The 21003-nt window shown below is 39.7% G+C and overlaps 1 protein-coding gene and 3 non-coding genes across 14 annotated transcripts; all 4 read right to left on the bottom strand.

The window, feature by feature from the left end:
• Window positions 1-1422: 1422 nt before the first annotated feature.
• On the bottom strand, window positions 1423-20770 carry KANSL2 (KAT8 regulatory NSL complex subunit 2). Of its 11 annotated transcripts, none has more exons than XM_072798113.1 (10): window positions 20616-20770; window positions 19836-20094; window positions 18463-18641; window positions 17830-17944; window positions 15083-15250; window positions 14495-14657; window positions 12866-12962; window positions 8335-8588; window positions 2804-2989; window positions 1423-2204 (listed from the first exon to the last, which is right to left on the bottom strand). In XM_072798113.1, exons 1-9 carry the CDS (start codon window positions 20740-20742, stop codon window positions 2816-2818), a joined length of 1536 nt encoding a protein of 511 aa, XP_072654214.1. In that variant the 5' UTR covers window positions 20743-20770; the 3' UTR covers window positions 1423-2204; window positions 2804-2815. The 11 variants fall into 11 exon arrangements, with proteins under 11 accessions (XP_072654214.1, XP_072654213.1, XP_072654216.1 ...); XM_072798112.1 differs by having other exon boundaries at window positions 2839-2989; XM_072798115.1 differs by having other exon boundaries at window positions 2870-2989; window positions 8437-8588.
• On the bottom strand, window positions 2408-2543 carry LOC140617787 (small nucleolar RNA SNORA2/SNORA34 family). Its single transcript, XR_012017950.1, has one exon. It is a non-coding gene; the product is annotated as a small nucleolar RNA SNORA2/SNORA34 family (small nucleolar RNA).
• On the bottom strand, window positions 4115-4247 carry LOC140617786 (small nucleolar RNA SNORA2/SNORA34 family). Its single transcript, XR_012017949.1, has one exon. It is a non-coding gene; the product is annotated as a small nucleolar RNA SNORA2/SNORA34 family (small nucleolar RNA).
• Window positions 12638-12774, bottom strand: LOC140617785 (small nucleolar RNA SNORA2/SNORA34 family). Its single transcript, XR_012017948.1, has one exon. It is a non-coding gene; the product is annotated as a small nucleolar RNA SNORA2/SNORA34 family (small nucleolar RNA).
• Window positions 20771-21003: the final 233 nt, after the last annotated feature.

The following is a 21003-nucleotide window of genomic DNA, read 5'->3' as shown; positions in this document are numbered from 1 at the left end:
AAAAAAAAAAAAAAATTTACCTCAAAGGAACCATAAGAACTAGCCAGCAGACACTGGTAGAAGGTAGCAGAATATCCCTGAAACTGGATTTTTGAGGGTGCTTAATAAAGGGGAAAGGAACGTAAAATTGGATAAGTCACTGACTTGGGAGCACGTGCTCAGTTCTCAGGATTTAAGACCTTGGCCAGGAGCCCAGGGAATGGGGGTAATTTAGCTTCCAAGGTGCCTTTCAGAAATCTGGAAAAAAAAGGTGAACACTCAGCAAAGTGAAAATGCTGGAGTTGCCCTCGAAAAAGGCAGATGAAGGAATCAAAAGGTGCAGGGGAAAAATATGCCAAAATGGGTCCATTATGCTGAGGCCCAGAGGACATTCCTATTCACCAAAGGCATCAGATAAGGACACCAGTTCCACTAAGTTCAATGAGCCTTCTCTACAGGCCAGGATTGAGCTTGTAATAGCCACAGATCATGGGGCTAATAAATAAGAAAAGTGGGCAGCACTTTAACTGACAAAGGTCAAGGGACAATTATAAGCATACCTCATTTTACTGTGCTTCACTTTATTACACTTTGCAGATACCGCATTTCTCACAAATTGAAAGTCTGTGGGAACCGTGCATTGAGGAAATGTACTGCCACCATTTTCCCAAAAGCATTTGCTCACTTTGTGTCTGTGTCACATCTGTAATTCTTGCAATATTTCATTATTATATATGTTATAGTTACCTATGATCAGTGATTGACTTGCTAAAAGCTCAGATGATGGGCATTTCTGAATAAGTATTTTAAACAATGTATGCACTTTTTAAAAACATAACGCTATCCCATACTTAATAGACTATAGTATAGTAAAAATGTAACTTTTACATGCACTGGGAAAGCAGAAAATTCACCTGACTCGCTTTATCAAGGTATTTGTTTTTACTACAGTGGTCTGGAACCTAATCTACAATATCTCCAAGTTATGCCTATTAGAGACAACTTCTAACATAGGTAACTCAATCGTAAGTGAACTTCTATTTTAACCTTATCTTTAGATTCACCATCAAAATGATCTTGACAGTTTATGCTTCTCTCTGTGATCTAACATCAGGCCCAACTTCAGGAAGTTTTACATATATACGTTCCAAGATCTAGAGAATTTTGAGATATAATCAGACGGATTTAATTGGGGAAAGAAATGGAAGTGGGAGTAGGTGGCAGAAAGTAGGATGAAAAGGATTTTTGGAACCGATAGGCTTTCATAAGGTAGTTCCACCCCTTTCTCTTACTTCTTTCAGGTTTTTATCTTATCCTCCTAATCAAACCAAGTTACTGAAAATGTATTTACTTCTTGGGATGGAAATTTACCTGTTGTGTTTTTCCCTTTCCCATCAGAAGAAACCCAAAAACATATATACGCATTCAAATACAAAGAAAACATGCATTCAAGTGATTGCTTTATATTTTCATAACATTTTAACATTTAATAGAAATTATATACAATAATTTTTTTATTGTATCTTACATAAGAGAGCCACTACAGAAATTTACACAGGTTAGAAGCAAGATGGATGGTTAAGGAGGGTCCAGTCGTGTGGGCTATTCTCAGAGGTTATAGGTTAGAGTTCACTGGGGGAAGGGAGGTTCCGATTACCAATCAGATGAGAGGTAAAGAAAAGCTAAAACACAGGCCATTAGATAGAGATAACCAGACACTGGGTTCCATTAATATCCCAAGGGTACACATCTCCTACCTAAACACCTATGTGGATTTGTTCCAAGACTTGGGTATTCCCATTACAAAGATGTCTCTCCCCTCAGGCACAATCCCAAACACTCAATCCCAGCAGCTCTAACAGGAATCACCTATCTCTCTCTTCCTTGCACAGAGTGGGAAGACATCCACAATCTGTAGACACCATTGGTCCCTCCCCCTACAAATTTGGTTTGTTTACCTATAGCACTCAATAACCCAGAGGAAAAACAACCATCGTAGTCAGTTGTCCTTCAGTGAGAGACAATCATAAATACTTGTTTAAAGAATGGAAAATTCAAATCCGCCAAAGTCAAATGGTTCCGAAAACAAACTATCAACTGATAGAAGAGGGTTCTGGCTTCCCATTTGCAGTAGCCACTCCACTGTGAGGCAATGGTGCAGAGGCTTTCTCAGTATTTCGAGACCCCTGTGATCTGCACCCATCTCCAGCCATCTGCATCTGGCCCTGTTAAAAGAAAGTCACTTTGGTTACAAATCCATTCATTATGGTCTGAAACATGAATCTAACTTAATCAACCTCAAGAAGGCAGAAATTTTAAAAACTCTGAGACGTCACTCTTCCCCATACTTAACTATCTCTGACCCTTGGAGTCAGCAGTCATTATTTGTAGCATTCCTGAGGCCCTCCCAGTGGGAGGGAGAGCTGTGCATTGTTTCTTCCAATGAAACAGCCATTCACTGCTGAGGTTCCAAAACAGCCAGCAGATCAGAGGAAGATAGTCCTTTGGGCCTCTGTTTGAAACCAACAGCTATAGTACAACTGCTAGTCTTCAGTCAGGGCCACTGGTACCCCACCCAAGGCTCAAAGAAGCCAAATCACATTACTTGTCCCTACTCTATGATGAAAACAATCCCAGTGTCAAACTCTCCCTTTAAAAAGAACCATTTATGTAGATTCTTTATCTTAACCTCTTCTAGTTAACTAAAAAATCACGTGTCCTACTCAGAGAGTCTGGGACTAGTGGTGTTCTCTTTAGGAGCCCATCTGAAGAACTGCCATCTGGGGCACCTGTATAGTCTACTTGTGATGACAACCCCACTCACTGGGAGTACATGCTAGCCATAGCCAGCAGGGAGACCTGTGCCTGGATGGGGCTGTCCTTCACTTGCCAGAATATCCACTGGGCCTTCAGCAATTTCTTTGACTGAATGATCTTCAAGGGTTAGAGAAGGATCAAAAAGTAAGGGTGAAGGAGGGCACTGCATACCATCACCCACGACATCCAAGTCCTAGGAAAAGAAAGAGAAAAAGCCTATCAGCAATACCAAGGGAACCAATAAGCTGAAGCTAGCATATTTTTCAACAAATCTCAAAGCAATTTTCCCTTATTTCCTTTACCCCCTTGCTTACTTTCAATCAAAAAAAAGATTTCCCCACAATGTCCAACAAATCAGGTAAGATCCAAAAGCACTAAGAACTTTTTCTTGCTGCTGAGTGTAAAACACAGACCACTATAGTAGCTTAAAAAAAGAAAAAGCATTTTCAAATAGAAAAATTCAGAGACATAAAGTAAAATAGTAGCAGGGACTGGAGGGAGAGAGGAAACCGGAGTTATAGTTCAATGGGCAGAGTCTCAGGGCTGATACAAAAGTTTCAGAGATGGACAATAGTAACAGTTGTGCGATACTGTTAATGTACTTAATACCACTAAATTGTACACTTAAAAACAGTTCAAACAGCAAATTTCATGTTACAAATATTTTACGAAAAAATGTTATTAAAAAAAGTATATTTCTTTTTTTTTTTTTTTTTTAAAGATTTTGTTTATTTATTCATGAGAAACACAGAGAGAGAGGCAGAGACACAGGCAGAGGGAGAAGCAGGTTCCATGCAGGGAGCCCGATGTGGGACTCGATCCTGGGACTCTAGGATCACGCCCTGAACCGAAGGCAGACGTTTTAACCGCTGAGCCACCCAGGTGTCCCTAGTATATTTCTTTTAAAACTAACTGTAGTCACCACCTAAGTTTGCCAGTTGTGAATCTAATATGGACAATCAGCATAATCGCAAGCTAAAATAAAATACTGCTTTAAAAGACTGGACAATATGTGGGGTGCCTGGCTGGCTCAGTCAGTAGAGCATGCAACTCTTGATCTCAGGGTTGTGAGTTCAAGCACCACGATGAGCAGAACTTACTAAAAAAAAAATTGAAAAAAGATTGGACAATATGAGATTGCTTGATTAATGTCTTAACAGTCACAGTGGGCTAAGGAAATACTATTTTAAGTCCCTATCCCCACCCAGCAAATTCCTAATTCTTAAACAAAACATACTTCAATTGCTCTTTTAAAAAGAAAGAGGGAAGGGAGGGGAGGGGAGGGAGAAAGGAAAGAAAGGACATCATATTCCATAGACTATGTTCTTCTAATTGAAAGAGCCATTCCCATTGGGGTGCTGAATGGCTAACAGACCACAGAAACATATTACTCTTGGCTCCTGTTTGAAACCAACAGCTACAGCAAACCACTGGTCTTGATTCAGGGCCTAAAGCATTGCAAAGCCTCTGTGTGTCAAACTGACTTTCATGCTACCAAGAGTCTACTGCAAAACTCCCTTCCCAAGAGTGAAAATTACAACGGGTTTCTACTCCCCCATGCCCAATTAACTTTATAGAAGCTGTTTCCAGTAATCTAGCTTCACCATAGGCTTAGTGCTTCCAAATTAAGTCTAAGAGTTTGAAACCCTCTCCCCTTCTTTGGTGTGCTAATCACCACATTAAGAATCACATTTCACAATAATTAAGATAGAGATTAATTAAAGAATGTAGGGATCCCTGGGTGGCGCAGCGGTTTGGCGCCTGCCTTTGGCCCAGGGCGCGATCCTGGAGACCTGGGATCGAATCCCACGTCAGGCTCCCGGTGCATGGAGCCTGCTTCTCCCTCTGCCTATGTCTCTGCCTCTCTCTCTCTCTCTCTCTCTCTCTCTCTCTCTCTCTGTGACTATCATAAATAAATAAAAGTTAAAAAAATTAAAAAAAAAAAAAAAAAAAAAGAATGTACTGGGCAGCCTGGGTGGCTCAGCGGTTTAGTGCTGCCTTCAGCCGAGGGCATGATCGCAGAGACGCTGGATCACTGGATCGGCCCAGGGCGTGATCGCAGAGATGCTGGATCGCTGGATCGAGTCCCACGTCTGGCTCTCTGCATGAAGCCTGCTTCTCCCTCTGTGACTCTGCCCCGCCCCCCCCCCCCCCCGCCCCGGCCCCATTCTCATGAATAAATAAATAAATAATCTTAAAAAAAAAGAAAGATTTAAGAATGTACTACACTTAAAAGCTGCGCAATTTAAGCAGAAATTCAGAAAAAGGATATGATCATCTATGTAACATCGATTTCAGATCTGTTAGAAATTATTTTTTTAGATGTTTTATTTACTTTAGGGAGAGCGCGAGTGAGAGAGGGGCAGCGGGAGAAAATCTTTAAGCAGACTCCCCACTAAGCACAGAGCTGGACTTAGGGCTTTATCTCATAACCCATGAGATTGTGACCTGAGCCAAACCAAGAGTCCAACACTCAAATGACTGAGTCACCTAGGTACTCCTAGAAACTTCTATATTAGAAACAGAAACCAGAAAAGAAAAAAAAAAAAAAAAGAAACAGAAACCAGTATTTTCACATGGTTAAGCCTGTGAACTGTTTTCTCCAATTTTTTTACTTTACACAATTATACAAATAATTATATTGGAATTCAAAAGAACTCATTTAAGTGGTAAGGCATAAAGTTTCCAAATCTCAAGATAACAATGGTATGGAAATGCTTTCTAAAGAAAATAGATATTAAAAAAAATAATAATAATAAAAAAATAAAGAAAATAGATATTGAAAAGGCTTTTCTCACATACTCATGTTGTATGTTACAAGAATTAAAATTGGGGAAAGGAACCTAAAACTAAAACAAGAGAGGAAGGAAGAACCAGCAGAAATGCCTATTACAACAAGAATACTTAGAAACATAAGTCCATCAGGACATAAAGAATCCACATTTTGTTCTGATTTCAAAAATCACACAAAAAAAGTAATAGGATTAATGTATTAGGTTGTTACTTGCCAAACATCCTGGATCAAAGCACAGAAAACAGCCAAGTATAATACCCAGAATGAGACTGAATTTTAACCTATATTAATACCTAATACCTGGTCCTCCCATAGATAAAATTACCAGAAGTTATTAAGCTATAAAAATATATCTAAGGCAGAATGTAGGTTATAAGCTAAGATTGCCTGGTGAAATTCATACAATTAAGAAATCATTTTTTTCAGCAAAATTTTATACTAATAAATATACACAGAATTTATAGGACAAAATTTCTTTTCAAAAACTGGATTTTGTTTCAACATCTTCTAGAGAAATTTTACCTCCAAAGATTAAAAACTATACTTATAATAACCAATGTGATTTATCAAAAGTACATTAATATAAACATAGATGATCAAGTACAAATAATTGATCATTTATAGTTTTTAAACCTCTAACATCAAAGGTCCATCTTAAAAACCCACTGGAATCCCCAAAATAAGGCTACTTCTCATATCCCTAAAAAAAAAAAAAAAAAAAATCAAATCTAAGCAACAAGAATGAACAGATTTGACAATGTTTTTAAATATTCTTAAAGATTTTATTTGAGAGAGAGAGAATGAGTGGGAGGATGGGCAGTGAGGGAGGGCTACACAGGCTACAGGCTGAGCATGGAGCCCCAATGGGGAGAGGAATCCCAGGACTGAGACCATGACCTCAGCCAAAATCAAGAGTCAGACCCTTAACTGACTTGAGCCATCCAGAAGCTCCTAAATATCTATTTATTTATTTATTTTTAAAGACTTTACTTATTTATTCATGGGAGATGGGGGGGGGGATACAGAGACACAGGCAGAGGGAGAAGCAGGCTCCATGTAGGGAGCCCAATGTGGGACTGGATCCTGGGTCTCCAGGATCACACCCTGGGCTGAAGGCGGCGCTAAACCGCTGAGCCACCCGGGGTGCCCCCTAAATATTTTTAAAATTAAGATTCCTTAACTGTCAGTTTCACCTATCATCATGAATCTTACAATCTCTATAATTTTGTGTAAAAATTCTCCAAAGAGCAATATGGCAAAAAACAGGTGAAAGGGGAAAAGCAAAAATGAAATGGCTCTAAGAAATTATCAGATGAAATAAAAGTTACTAACCTAATATGCCTACATAAACACGTGCTATTTCCATATATGTATATTAATATGCAAAAGGAATCTGGTGATGTAATGCTTATTAGGTTAATTTTTAGACCTTATAAAGTTGCTCATGTTATTAAAAGTTCAAAAAAAAAAAAAAAGAAGATAGCACTTCTCTGTATATTCTTCACATTTTAAATGAAGGGAAGTGGACAAAACTCGGTCCTTATCAATCCAGAGCTATCTATTCATTTACGCTCTTCAACAAAATCTCACTGCAAAAACTTGGGAAGCACTAAAGTATATAAGGAGGTCCCTTTCTAGTTTTCACATTCTATAAAATCTGTGTGAAAGAAATTTTTAAAAAAGCAATTAAAATCAGGATTATAATAAAAATTATAATTTTATTATACATGAAGTAATAAAAACCAAAAATAGCCTGTAAATCATACATTAAGCAAAGAAGGGGATGGGGATTATGAAAAAAAATGGAATCAGTTTATTCTTAATACTACCTTTCTTTTTCAGATATTACTCTGTCCGGATATATCCTTCTTAGCAAGCAATATCTTTGAAGTCACCCAAACTTTGCTTCTACCCTTAGCAAACAATCTTGCAACCTATATTCAATTTTCCATTTAGATTTGTCCCATTACACATGTCATGGTTATATACAACACACCTTTATTATGAAATTCAGAAGACTTATCTTCAGAACAAATAATGAAAACCTTTATCCAGAACACTAAATATTAAGTAACTTGCTAAGATAGAGATGGTAAGTCAGTCAACTGATCCCTGAGTCACATAGTAGGGGTAGTGCTAATTAGGGGAACAATAAAATCAGAGATGGGTTCATGGGCTGGGACCAATTGAGGAACAAGCTTAAAAAAGTAGTGTACATACTTAGAAGACTGTAAATACTTAAAAAGAGATCACTGTTGTTCTAGTCCATTCACAACAGAATCTGTAATAATGTATCAAAAATAAAAGTCAATAGCCAGAGTTAAGTTTAGAGTCATTTCCTGTGGGCACCTTACCCTGAAAATGAAATCTTTACTACTACAGAGCAAAAACATAAGCTTACAACTGTCAAGAGTAGGTATCAGAATTCACTTGTATTATTAAGATTCTAGTGAATCACTTACCTTGTGGATGGTACCAGACTTCCTGGCCACACCAAGTCCAACCATAATCTTGATTTTCTAACTTCCCATAGTTTACAATTTAATTCCCTTTTTATTCCCTCAGATAAACTCCTGCCATTTTAACTCTCTAAATCAATATGCTAACGTCAAATACAACCATACATGTATCATTTCAAAAACTTGGTATCAAGTCTCCCAGCCACAAAAGACTAACCTAGTCTCACCATTAATAAATAAGGCCTTGCCTGAAGGGCCAACCAGAGCAGAGCTTCTCTAACTTACATCACTGAACTCCAGAGGTAAACTCTCAGTGGGCTGAAGCTCAGCAGCACTCAAGTACAGATCCATGGGGCCGGCTTCCAGATCGTCTGGCACAGACAGTACCTGCTCGGGCTTATACATCTGAGGAGGCAACTGGAAATGCAGTGGGCAGCAGGGATCCTCAGAGAGGCTTACAGGAACTGGTTTGTTGCAGGGTACCTCTTCAGACCCCTGGCAGCATTTGAAGAGAACCTGATTCGTGTCCTGACAAATATCTGTAGAAAAATGGTCAAGGGAAATAAAATGGATCTATTGGAGGCACAAAATAGAAGGGCTGTCGGCCATGTAAAACTCAAGGTCTGCACTACAGTAGACAATGGGTTACATTTGAAACAGAACCAAGCAAGCACAGTTAGCAATTTTTAAAGTTCTTCTCAAAATAAGTATCATTCACTAGCATCTAATTCTAGCTCTACCAGTAATTTAAATCAAGTCCCTAACCTACGCTTCAGGATCCCAGTCATTTAAACTAGAGACACCAATCTTGTTCTCACTTAGGAGTTTGAGAACACTGCTAAGCAAATAGCAATAACAATCCTAGGAAACTATACCTACTCAGAAGAAAACTGCTATGGCAAAGAAGTGCTACCAAACCCTTCCAAGAACTCTGGTAAGTAGATTGGCAAAAAGACTGCAAAAACTTTTTGAATCTTGTTCCCAAAATATTTACGTTTAAAGCAGCAGAGAACTCAGGAAAATAAAAGCTCCAGTAATAGACAGACAATAAATAAATAAATTTCTATGTCCCTTTACTTTTTGGGGGGGTAGGACTACCAGTGCAGGGAATTTGTCCTGGCCCCAAACAGAAAGAGATGAAGATAATTTTGCTTATGAGGTCCCTGGAAAGGAAGTACTCCAGGAACACTCCAAGAGCAGTAACAACTTCTATTAAGGGTAAAACAGTTAAAGGCTAATTTCCAAGATGGCAAAAAAGCTCTCTGTAGGATGAATCATAATTAGAATGATTAGATAAAACCACAAAATTTGGTTCAAGTTACTCCATTAAATGGGTTTTATTCAAGTGATACCATGTAATCTAAACTGTTTTTCCCCCTAGATTAACAGACAACTATTATTTCAAATATCAGCTTACATTTATTTTTTTCTTCTTAAAGATTTTACTTATTTATTCATGATAGACACAGAGAGAGAGGCAGAGACATAGGCAGAGGAAGAAGCAGGCTCCACGCAGGGAGCCGGATATGGGACTCGATCCCGGGACTCCTAAATAAAAAAAAAATAAAAAAAAAAAAAAGAACAAAAAGATGGGATCCCTGGGTGGCGCAGCGGTTTGGCGCCTGCCTTTGGCCCAGGGCGCGATCCTGGAAACCCGGGATCGAATCCCACGTCGGGCTCCTGGTGCATGGAGCCTGCTTCTCCCTCTGCCTGTGTCTCTGCCTCTCTCTCTCTCACTGTGTGCCCATCATAAATAAAAAAAAAAAAAAAAAAAAAAAGATCCCGGGACTCCAGGATCATGCCCTGAGCCGAAGGCAGACACCCACAACTGCTGACCCACCCAGGCATCCCAAATGTCAGCTTACTTTTAAACCAGAAAGCAACAATTTTCTATAAACTGTACCCAGGATTATAGAATTATGGGTAATTTTCTCCCAAATTTTAAGGTAATTTCTAAAAATTGAAAAGTCAAGCATACATTTTATTTTTTTTTTTAAGAGATTTTATTTATTTATGAGAGACAGAGACACAGACAGAGGGAGAAGCAGGCTCCATGCAGGGAGCCCGACGTGGGACCCGATCCCGGGACTCCAGGACCACGCCCTGGGCCAAAGTCAGGCGCTAAACTGCTGAGCCACCCAGGGATCCCAAAGATTTTATTTATTTATTCATTAGAGACACACACACACACACACACACACACACAGAGGCAGGCTCCACGCAGGGAGCCTGACGTGGGACTCGATCCCGGGTCTCCAGGATCAGGACCTAGGCTGAAGGCAGGCGCTCAACCGCTGAACCACTCGGGCTGCCCTTATTTTTAAAACAAATAAAACTTCTTGAATAAAGCCATTTGTCTCAATCAATTCTTGGAAACTGCTAAACTCTTAAGGCAGAGTTTCACAACCATGATACTACTGATATTACTGACTGTCCTGTGCATTATAGGATGGTTAGTGGCATTCCTGGCCTCTACCCACTAGATGTCAGTAGCACTCTCACCCAAGTTATAAACAAGCAAAACTGTCTCCTCACGTTGCCAAATGGGGATATAAATGGTTCCCCAGTTGAGAACTACTACTCTAAAGGAACAGTGAATAGTACAAATTAAACAGTATTTACTGAATGAAAATGAACAAATGAACACATGAATCCTACGGGAATAACCAGATGTGCATTCTGTGTGCTTAAAAAAATCTAAAGTCTCCAATGCCCAATCTTACTCAATATGAATACTTAAAAATCAATCCATTAAATTGTTTTAATTAGAACTTTTTTCATAGAATTCAAAGGACTTTAACAAGTCTCTTATTTAATACAATATTCTGGAAAAACCCTCCCCCCCATCCTCCTCCACCCCCTTTCCTTTACAATGGGAACAAGAGAGACAAAGAGAAGGGAATGGTTGACCTACAACTAGAGTCTGGGTCCTTCACTTTCAGTCCAGTGCTGTCTCCATTAGACCAGAGTAAAGAGTTAACAGGTCACCAATGGCAGTCGCATGTTTCTCTGGGATAAGGACTTAAGGAAGGGTAAGTGACTTAAGCAACTATGGAGTGGAAAGGAAAAAAAACATAAAACAAAAAAATCATACTTCCCTTCTCTTTTCAAATACATTTCAACTTTGCTTTTAAAAATATTAATATTCTAATAAACTATTTGAATATAATACTATAAATCTAAAATACTCCTTAATATTTGTAAATTGAAAAAAAAAAATTTGTAAATTGAGATTTTTTTTGACTTATAAAGTAAATCAAGCTCACTGAAGAAAACCTGAAAAGTACAGGGCAGAGGAATAAAGGGCATTAATAACCCCACCATCCAAAAGTAGTCCACCTCTTTTACTTTCCCTCTCAGTATCTGATTTTATGTAATTCCATACCTTATTTTTGTCATTATCATACATTTTTCTGTCATTCATAAATTTTGTTAAATCTAATGTTTACTGCCTAAACATATTCCATATTGTATCATAATTTTCTTCTCTATACCCACCCCATTTCTGAAAATTTTAAGGCTGTCTCCGTTTAAAAGAATTTCATATAAAAATATTGGTCTACATTTGACTATCTTCTTAAATTCCAAGGTAACATGATCATTATCAAACAATATAAATACTGTCAACCTGCTTTCTAAAAAGCTTGCACCACTTGGTCTTCCCACTGGCAGTAGCTGGAAGGACCATTTCACTACAATTTCACCAACCTGAAATTTACTCATTCATTAAATATATATATACAAGTATCAAACTCATAGACTAAAAATTTCCTTATTTCCTATTTCACATATGTAAAGTAAAGATAAATACTTTTAATTACCACTTCTACTTTTAAATCTGTCTACCAATGCCCAATTATATATTTTCAGCATTTATTTTTAATTTTTAATTACCTCACACAAGTATTTTGTATATTAGGGACAGCAATCTTTTACCATTTATTACAAAAAGTAGTAAAATGGTAAAATATTCAACAAACAGAACAGAAAAAAATTTTTTCCTCTCAGAAGACCAAGAGAAGGTTCTCCTTCTTTTCCTATTAAAGAAGATACACTTCATTTCCAAATATTTCTTATCTCTTGCCAGGCAAATGATATCCAGCAAGATTTAGGCCTTTCAGATAATAAAGATCTTCATACTCAACAAGTGCTTTTACTGTCAAAGTGACTTTCTTCATATTCATAATAAAGATGTACTTTCACAATCCAATAAACAACTCAGAAGTCTTATAACCTGGTAGTAAATGTGGTCTCATAGCAGAATCAAGAGATGCTATGATGGTTTAAAGGCAAACTAACTGGGAGAGTGGAATCATTGTTTTTGGAAATAGTAAGTTTCCAATTTGAATAAAGTCTAAATATACAAATTAGGGCCCTGACCATACAGAAGGATAATTCTCACAGAAAAGTCAGTTCAGAACCTATAGTATTTTAGCGGGAAACCCAAAGTAATTTTTTGTGTGTGATAACTGGATTCAACAGTATTGTATTTCCAATGAACAAGTTCTATCAGAGAGCTCTACATTTGGGAATCTCAGTATTCATCTACTACGAGTAAATATTAGCCCACTCCTATCTCCAATGACACAGATGTTTCTTTCTAACGAATTGACCATTACATTTCCAAAGTTCTGAAATGGCCAACAGACCATAGAAAGACATTTCTTTTGGCTCCTGCTTGAAACCAACAGCTTCAGCAAACTGCTGGCCTTGATTCAGGGCCAAAGGAAAACAAAGACCTTCAATTAAGCAAACTAGCAGAGATTCCCACCAGCCTTTAATCTAGCTAGCAAACTGAACTGAATAAAAAAGATACGGGTAAGGCAGTGTCTGGTCATTGGAAGAGATTGATTGGAACAACGAACATCATCCACAAAGGCCAAGCACCTCTGACTGGAACGAGTTGTATGAGCCTAAAATGGAGAAAATAGATAAATCAAACAAACCCTCAAAAGAAAATACAACCAACTGGGACTCCTAAGTGGCTCAGATGATTAAAGCATTCAACTCTTGGTTTCAGCTCAGGTCACAATCTCATGGATGTGAGATCCAGATGTGTTGGGCACCCTGCTCCGCGGAAGTCTGCTTGAAGGTTCCCTTTGCCCCTCCCCCACTTACACACAAGCTCCCTAAAATAAATAAATCTTAAAGAAAACACAACCAAATACCTGTGATATTTACTAATAAGAAATGTATGTCCTTAAAGGCTAAAAAACTCAACATTTGACAAGTTCACTCACCAATACTACACAAAAGGAAAAAAATTAAAACCTCATGTCCAAATAATGTGTCAACCCTAATACAAAACACCTCTCCATATAAGTGGGTGATAAGCCTAATGATTTCCAAACTATTTTGTCTTTTAGTGACAATTTTTTAGGGCTTGAACTCAAAACCTCAAGATCAAGAGTTGCATGATCTATAGACTGAACCAGCCAGGTGCCCCTAGCAAAACCCTTTTGTAAATTGCAATTTTAAGTGGAGTCCTAACAAACAAAACAGATAAAAATGGAATTATTCCAGGTGCCTCGGTGGTACAGCTAGTTAGGAATCCAACTCTTGGTTTTGGCTCAGGTTGTGATCTCAGGGCCATGAGATCAAACCCTGCATCAGGATCTATGCTAGGTGCAGAGTCTACTTAAGATTCTCTCTCCCTCTCCTGCTGCCCCTCCCCGACCCTCCTGCTCACTCTCTAAAATAAATAGATAGATAGATAGATAGATAGATAGATAGATAGATAGATAGATAGATAAATAATTTTTAAAAATTAAGCAGAGACCAAGGGCTTAAAAAAACAAATTTAAGAATGATCACTTAACTCTGCTTCTGGGAAGCCTAGGTGGCACAGTGGTTGAGCTTCTGCCTTCAGCTCAGGGCATGATCCTGGAGTCCCAGGATTGAGTCCTGTATCAGGCTCCCTATGGGGAGCCTGCTTCTGAACCCTCTGCCTATGTTTCTGCCTCACTCTCTCTCTCATGAGTAAATAAATAAAATCTTAAAAAAAAAAACAACCAAAAACACCTCTGCTTCCTATCAACTTAGCTCCTGACATTCTTTGCTCCTATTATTCTACCTATCCTCTCATCTTCTAAAACAGGTTTCCCAAGCAACTTACGCTTTAACCAGTCCCTATTTCTGAACTGAAGAATTTCTGAACCAAAGAACTTAGAAATCTATGGCAACCTGTAAATTTACAGAGAACAGAGGCCCAAAGAAGTTAACAGTGCAGACACAGAACTGGTCAAAAGAGAACTAAAAAAAAAAAAAAGAGAGAGAACTAAGACTACAATTCACGTCTCTGGACTTCCACGTAAGTGTTCTTTTCAATTTACCCCACGTGCAATTAAGTCAGATTTCCGATCCAAGACTGTACAATGTTTTGACTATTACTCTAACTTGTAAACAAAGCAAATATATACCCCTTACAGATATAAACACAAATTACCTGTTGGGCAGCACCATCTGTAGCCAGCATTCTGCGCTCCTTCAGCTGCCTATGTAATAAGGCTTCCACTCCATAGCGCTGACGATACCGCCGAAGACATTTTAGACGCTTTAAGTTCTCTCGTTCTTTGGCCAAAAGTCCCTCTGGGCCAGTCAGGAGACTACTACCTGGTGAGTCACAACAGTCAAGATTTACGTGCCAAGCAACCAATAAAGGATGGCTTCCCCAATTAACAAGAAATAAACAGAGGAAACTCTGGCCATAAGACAGCCACTTTCAAAAGCAAATTCTCCTTCACTCCAGGTACCAAGACAGAAATAAATCTAACTACTACCAAATACACATTTTGAAGCCACAACAGCTTGTTGGGACTAACATTAAAACTTGCCTAGATGGGATCCCTGGGTGGCTCAGTGGTTTAGTGCCTACCTTCGGCCTAGGGCGTGATCCTGGAGTTCCAGAATCGAGTCCCACATCAGACTCCCTGCACGGAGCCTGCTTCTCCCTCTGCCTGTGTTTCTGCCTCTCTCTCTCTCTCTGTGTGTCTCTCATGAATAAATAAATAAAATCTTTTTAAAAAAAGAACACTTGCCTAGAGCTTCATGTTCCACTTTGCGATTATGTAAGTAACGTCGCTTCTTCTCTTTGAGCAGATGCTGAAGTCGTTTAAACTGATCAATGTACAAAGACTGCAAACGAATTAGCTTTTCACGCATAATCAGGGCAACTTCTTCTGCTGTGTAGACACCAGCATGTCTGGAATAAAACAGAGTTAAGCAAAAAAATAAGAAAACACAAAAATAAAACCCCAGCTTAAACGCAGAAAAGGGTAGAGAAGAGACTTAAGTTTCTTATTTAACAGTAAGTCAGCACAGAGACCATCACCTTATTAAATAGGAATGTTTTTACATACAGCATTCAAGTTATTAAAAAACAAAGTTATTAAAAAACAAAATAATAAAATCCCCAAGTATGGATACTAATTTGTGATCTCACAACATGATGAAGGCAAGAGGTTTCATTATTTTCCCCAGTTACCTGCATTATGTTTAAGAAGTGAAGACATGGAACACTCAAAGTTTTTATTAATCTACAATCTTATCCCAGTTTCATAATTTAATTGTGAAGAAATTAAAGCTATCAGAACAGCTTAAAAGTATTCAACTTAGTAGCATTTATACCTTAACCTATTTTAGTTGAAGTACAAAAGACAGTGATTTCAGTTTCTAATTTAAAATACATTCTGGGACGCTTGAGTGGCTCAGGTCATGATCCTGGGATCATAGGATCAAGTCCCACATCAGACTCTCTGCAGGGAGCCTGCTTCTCCCTCTGCCTGTGTGTCTGCCTCTTTCTCTGTATCTCTCATGAATAAATGAATGAATGAATGAATGAATGAATAAAATCTTTAACAAATAAAAACAATTAAGTAAATGGTTACTTTGAGGAAAATCACATATACATACCTACAAGAGGGGAAAGAAACTACACTAATACTAATTCTAGTTAGGATAAAATCTAATGACATCATCATAAATAATACAAAAAGCACCCTTCTGAAACAAGCAAGTAAAGAAAACATACGCTGTTAAATTGTTAATGATTCAAAAAAAATGGTCCTAGTGACAAAACACTGGCACCAGAAATGAAATTAAAAGAATTTCATTAAATAAAGAAACTTTTATTAAATTTAAGACATCAGCAATATGGAAACATATTAACAAATTTAGTATCAGGGACGCCTGGGTGGTTCAGCGGTTGAGCATCTGCCTTTGGCTCAGGGCATGATCCCAGAGTCCTGGGATCAAGTCCCACATCGGGCTCCCTGCATGGAGCCTGCTTTTCCCTCTGCCTATGTCTGCCTCTCTCTCTCTCTCTCATGAATAAATAAAATCTTAAAAAAAAAAAAAAAAAAAAAAAAAACTTTAGTATTATAAGGTATTTAACAACTCTACTGACATCCCTAAAAATGCAAATATTTTAGAAGGCCAAAATTTTTTTTGGATAATCTCATAGGGGAATTAAGGAAAGCCTTATATTTAGTTGCCTATTTTATTTTCCCCTTTGAATGTTCCTTTTAGGAGACACTGACATCAAGTATCTAGTCCTTTTAACATTTATACATCTCATAAAATTAACTGGTATTTTTAAGTTACACTAGCATAAATGTGTCCCCCAGAGACTGATCCACTGTAGATTACTACTGACAAAAATCAAGTTTCTGGACCTTCAAAGCTGAGTATTTACCACACCAAAGGACAGTCACTTTGTGACTGAAGAGCATACACCTCTTCAAAGCAGCAAGTCTGGCTTTTTTTTTTCTTTCAGAACCACAATGGGAGAGGAAAAAAAAAAGAATGTCTGGTATAAAATTACTGCTGAGAAAGAATCCTGCCAGTTAATGAACTTTCAAACTACTTAGATGAAACTTTCCAAACAAGATTGTTTGAACTGACATTCATTGTTTGAACTGAGTAACTGACATTACTCAAGAAAAACAGATGAAATTATTCTACTTAGCAAATGTAAACCTAAATGATTTTGTAAAAAGACTAGAAATTCATTACCTATTTACTATACTTGTATGCTGTCAATGCGAAATGTTTCTCAAAAGACAGTAGTCAAAAAGAATGAAGAAAACAAAAAAAGAAAAAACTAAACTAAACCCAAACCATGAGACAGAAATAGAAGGCAGTGAGTAGCAACGGTTTTTTTTTTTTTTCTACAACTCTTAAGGTGATCATGAACTAAGTGAAGAGCAGAATCTTAGTTAAGATATAATTAGACTGATTAGTCACTTCTGGGTTTCTAAATCAGTTTCTCTTTCTTAGGCATGAAACCAAGGAAACTCTTGAACATCTTTTTTTTTTCCTACTAGAAAAAAAAAAACCCTCATAAAATGTAACTTTGCAAAAAAAAAAAAAAAAAAAGTAGTTATTCAAATACAATCACATTATTGTTCCTGAGGCTTAAGCCAGGAATCCATTTATATCAATTTCCTCTTCTCCAACTGATTTAAGCATTTCTCAACCAACCTCCCATTATGTCCAAGACAGTTCCTATTTTCTCCCCTAGGCTTTTTCATGTGTAGAATTTGATATCCAAAATTTTTTCCAAATTACAAGACTTCCAAAACAGAATAAAATCTTGCCCTGCAGCAAGATGGTGGTGAACCAGGACAGGACACTTTAAAATACAGAAGCTATTACTGCTCACAAAATAGCTAAACTCTCTTCACCCCTCCTAGGTTATTAATCTATTAATTGCATGCATTACTACAGTCCACATTCTAACTACAAAAAAATTTTAAAGCCTTATGTGGAGTTACAACTTACTTTAGGGGATCTTCTTGATCACTGTCTATGCTATCAGCTTCACTGTCAGGGTCACCTCTCCATGTCTGATCCACAGTAATGGGTTCCTGCTCCCCATCACTCCAGCTGTCTTCATCTGAGGCAAGGAAGGGAGAGCAGCCATTAAGACTTCCCACCTCCGTAACTCCACCACACAAAACTAGATTACTTAACACATCAACCCAAACCTTAACGTTTAAGAAAACAAACAAAAAAAGCCCCAACAACTTAGTACAAAGGCACTGACAAATAAAATTGGCTTGAAAAAATACAACCCAGGTAAGATTACTTAAAACATAAATAAGGTAACCTTGCCCTCAAAAAGGGCAGAAAGGTCAACTCAAAATTATTCTTGCTTCCTGAAATTACCTTGCCTCACAAAGACAAGCATAAACAACAATGAAGGAAATCATCAAAAACTCAGAAAAATAAACCCAAGCACACACTACTTCAAACTGAAAAGAACTGGTGAACACAGCAATCCTGGAATTCTCACCAAACTGTCAATGAATTACATTATTATCACATGCCATGTATATTCACAAGGCACTGTGCTACCCAAAACAAGTTCTTTAACTTACTTTTTCCTTTTTCATTCTAGGAGAAGATCCTTACCCAGAATTCGGCTGGCTTCACTGCGGCTACTTTCTGGAGTCTGAGACCCCAGCTCTGTCTTAGCGTAAGAACTCAGCTGGCACAAGAGTGTTTCACCCATAGGCCCTGAATTGGTCTTCTTCATTTGAGCATGAAGTGCCAGGGCATTCCTACGGGCATGTTCAGCACAGAAAGACACCCTAAGGAGACAAAAATATTAACATTTATACTCCAGTCCCTTCTTCTTCAAAGAGTTCAACCATTTTCTTAGTCACTAATCTTTAGATCATTCTTAGGAAATTAAAATGAGGGCAGCCCAGGTGGCTCAGTGGTTTAGCGCCTGCCTTCAGCCCAGGGCCTGATCCTGAAGTCCCAGGATTGAGTCCCACATCAGGCTCCCTCCATGGGGCCTGCTTCTCCCTCTGCCAGTGTCTCTGCCTCTCTCTCTCTCTCTCTCTCATGAATAAAGAAAATCTTTAAAAAAAAATTAAAATGAGCATTACCTTCATTTATAAATTAAAAAGGCCAGTGAGGCAGAGCAATTTAACCGGCCCAAGGTCAGCTCATTATATATTACCAAGCAGAAATGCAGGCAGCATAACCTGGTGCTTCATTCATCAAACCAAACATTTCAACTATAAAAAATGCTGACATCATCTTAGAACAAATCAAAGAGATCCACTTTCATCTCTCAAAACTGGTTCTGGCAACTCTGTATTTTACTTCAGCTATCAATCCACTGTGGGTAATAAGACGTGGGGCACAATTTCAAAACCAAACTACACATGCAGAGTTAACTAGCCAAATTCTGTTTCTGCGTGAATACTTTTGCTTCTATGATGAAAGCCACAAAGCCTCTCCCAGAAGAATACACGTATACACAGCTTAAGGAGGCTCAGGGTCATGACCCAAAGAGCCAGGGGACCCCGGGGGAGGGGGGGGTGGGTGGGTAAGAATAATCTAGAATATCCCCTTATTTTACAGACAAAAGAAAAGGTCTAAAAGGTATGAAGTCAGTGGCCCTCTTTCCAGTTTTCAACATTAAAACTCCAGCTATGGGGATCCCTGGGTGGTGCAGCGGTTTAGCGCCTGCCTTTGGCCCAGGGCGCGATCCTGGAGACCCGGGATCGAATCCCACGTCGGGCTCCCGGTGCATGGAGTCTGCTTCTCCCTCTGCCTATGTCTCTGCCTCTCTCTCTCTCTCTCTCTGTGACTATCATAAATAAATAAAATTAAAAAAAAATTAAAAAATAAAAAATAAAAAAAAAATAAAACTCCAGCTATTCACAACCTCACGATATACCTCATCCCACCCACCCCCCTCCTCCCTTTAAAACTCAAAGTACACACGACATAAATGATCTGTACATATATATATATATATAAATATATACCCATCTTTCTTCTCGGGCTTTGGAGCAGCACTGGGACATCTTTTTCCATTCTTCGTCGATATATAACTGCACTGCTTGAAGGGTGCATTCTTGTCTTCTAGGATATGCTTAATGCAAAACTCCTGCCCTTCCAGACGAGGCTGCGAGCATGGGCGATGAGTGAATGAACAAGACAGGGGCTCCTGAGACCTGGGCACTGGGGTGATCCTCCCCCGATTGGTCGGCAAGACGTGGATCCGAATCCTATTCATACCAAAACCTGCAGGGTCACACAAAAGATCAGAAAGCCCTTAGCCCTCCCGAAAATTCCTGCTGCACAACATCCGGGCTGCCCGCGCGGGTAGTTTCCAAAGGGCTGGCCCAAGTCTCCCTCCGTAGGTCCCCGCCCCCCGGCCCCCTCCTCGCAGCCATTAGTCTCACGGCAACTTCTCCCCCACCCGGACCACCCGCGCGTCGCGCGCCTCCCAGTCTCGCACGGCCGCCGCACGAGGAGGGAGCGCCGGCCACGCCGCAGCACCGCGCCCGGCCTCCGCCTCCCCGCACGCCGCCTTTGTCCCGGCCGCCTCAGAGCTCACGGCTGGGCCCTGCCCGTCCCCGGCCGCCCGTGCAAGCGCCATTTTGTCCTCTGGCTCCAGGCACGGGAGAATCTGGCTTCTGGGAGCCTATAGGAAGAGAGCAACCTCGACGCTGGCTGAAACAAAGCAGCAGCTCGGAGACAGCACGAGGGGCGAAGCGGCTGCCTAACTGCAGAAGCGAGAGGAAGCCCCGCCGCCATCTTACCTCTGCCGCCGCGCCGCGCCGCGCCGCTCAGCCCTCTGGCCGCGCCAGCCGCTTCTAACTCGGCCCCGCTCCTTTCCAGGCTCCCAACCCCTGATTGGTTACGGTGCCCACGGCTGTGCGTCACCATTGGTCGAGGCCCGCTACCTATCACGCCTGAGGGGGCGGGGCGCTAGAGACAGCGCGGCCGGGGTGGCTAAAACGAACTGTCCGTCAGCCAGTGACTCCGCCCCCCCGGTGCGCGCACGCGCGCACCGCGGGACTCGCCAGCGCGGCGTTGCTGGTTTTCGGGCTGCGCTTGGCCGCTGCGTGGTCCGAGGCGGCTACTCCCCCGACCACCCCGGCCCCGCGGCTGCAAAAACTCAGACATACAGAGGCCGGAAGGTCACTG

This window comes from Canis lupus, chromosome 25 (assembly GCF_048164855.1).
Source record: "Canis lupus baileyi chromosome 25, mCanLup2.hap1, whole genome shotgun sequence".
Classification (NCBI taxonomy): domain Eukaryota; kingdom Metazoa; phylum Chordata; class Mammalia; order Carnivora; family Canidae; genus Canis; species Canis lupus.
Note: the sequence above shows the minus strand (reverse complement) of the source record. Positions and strands in the feature narration are given on the sequence as shown.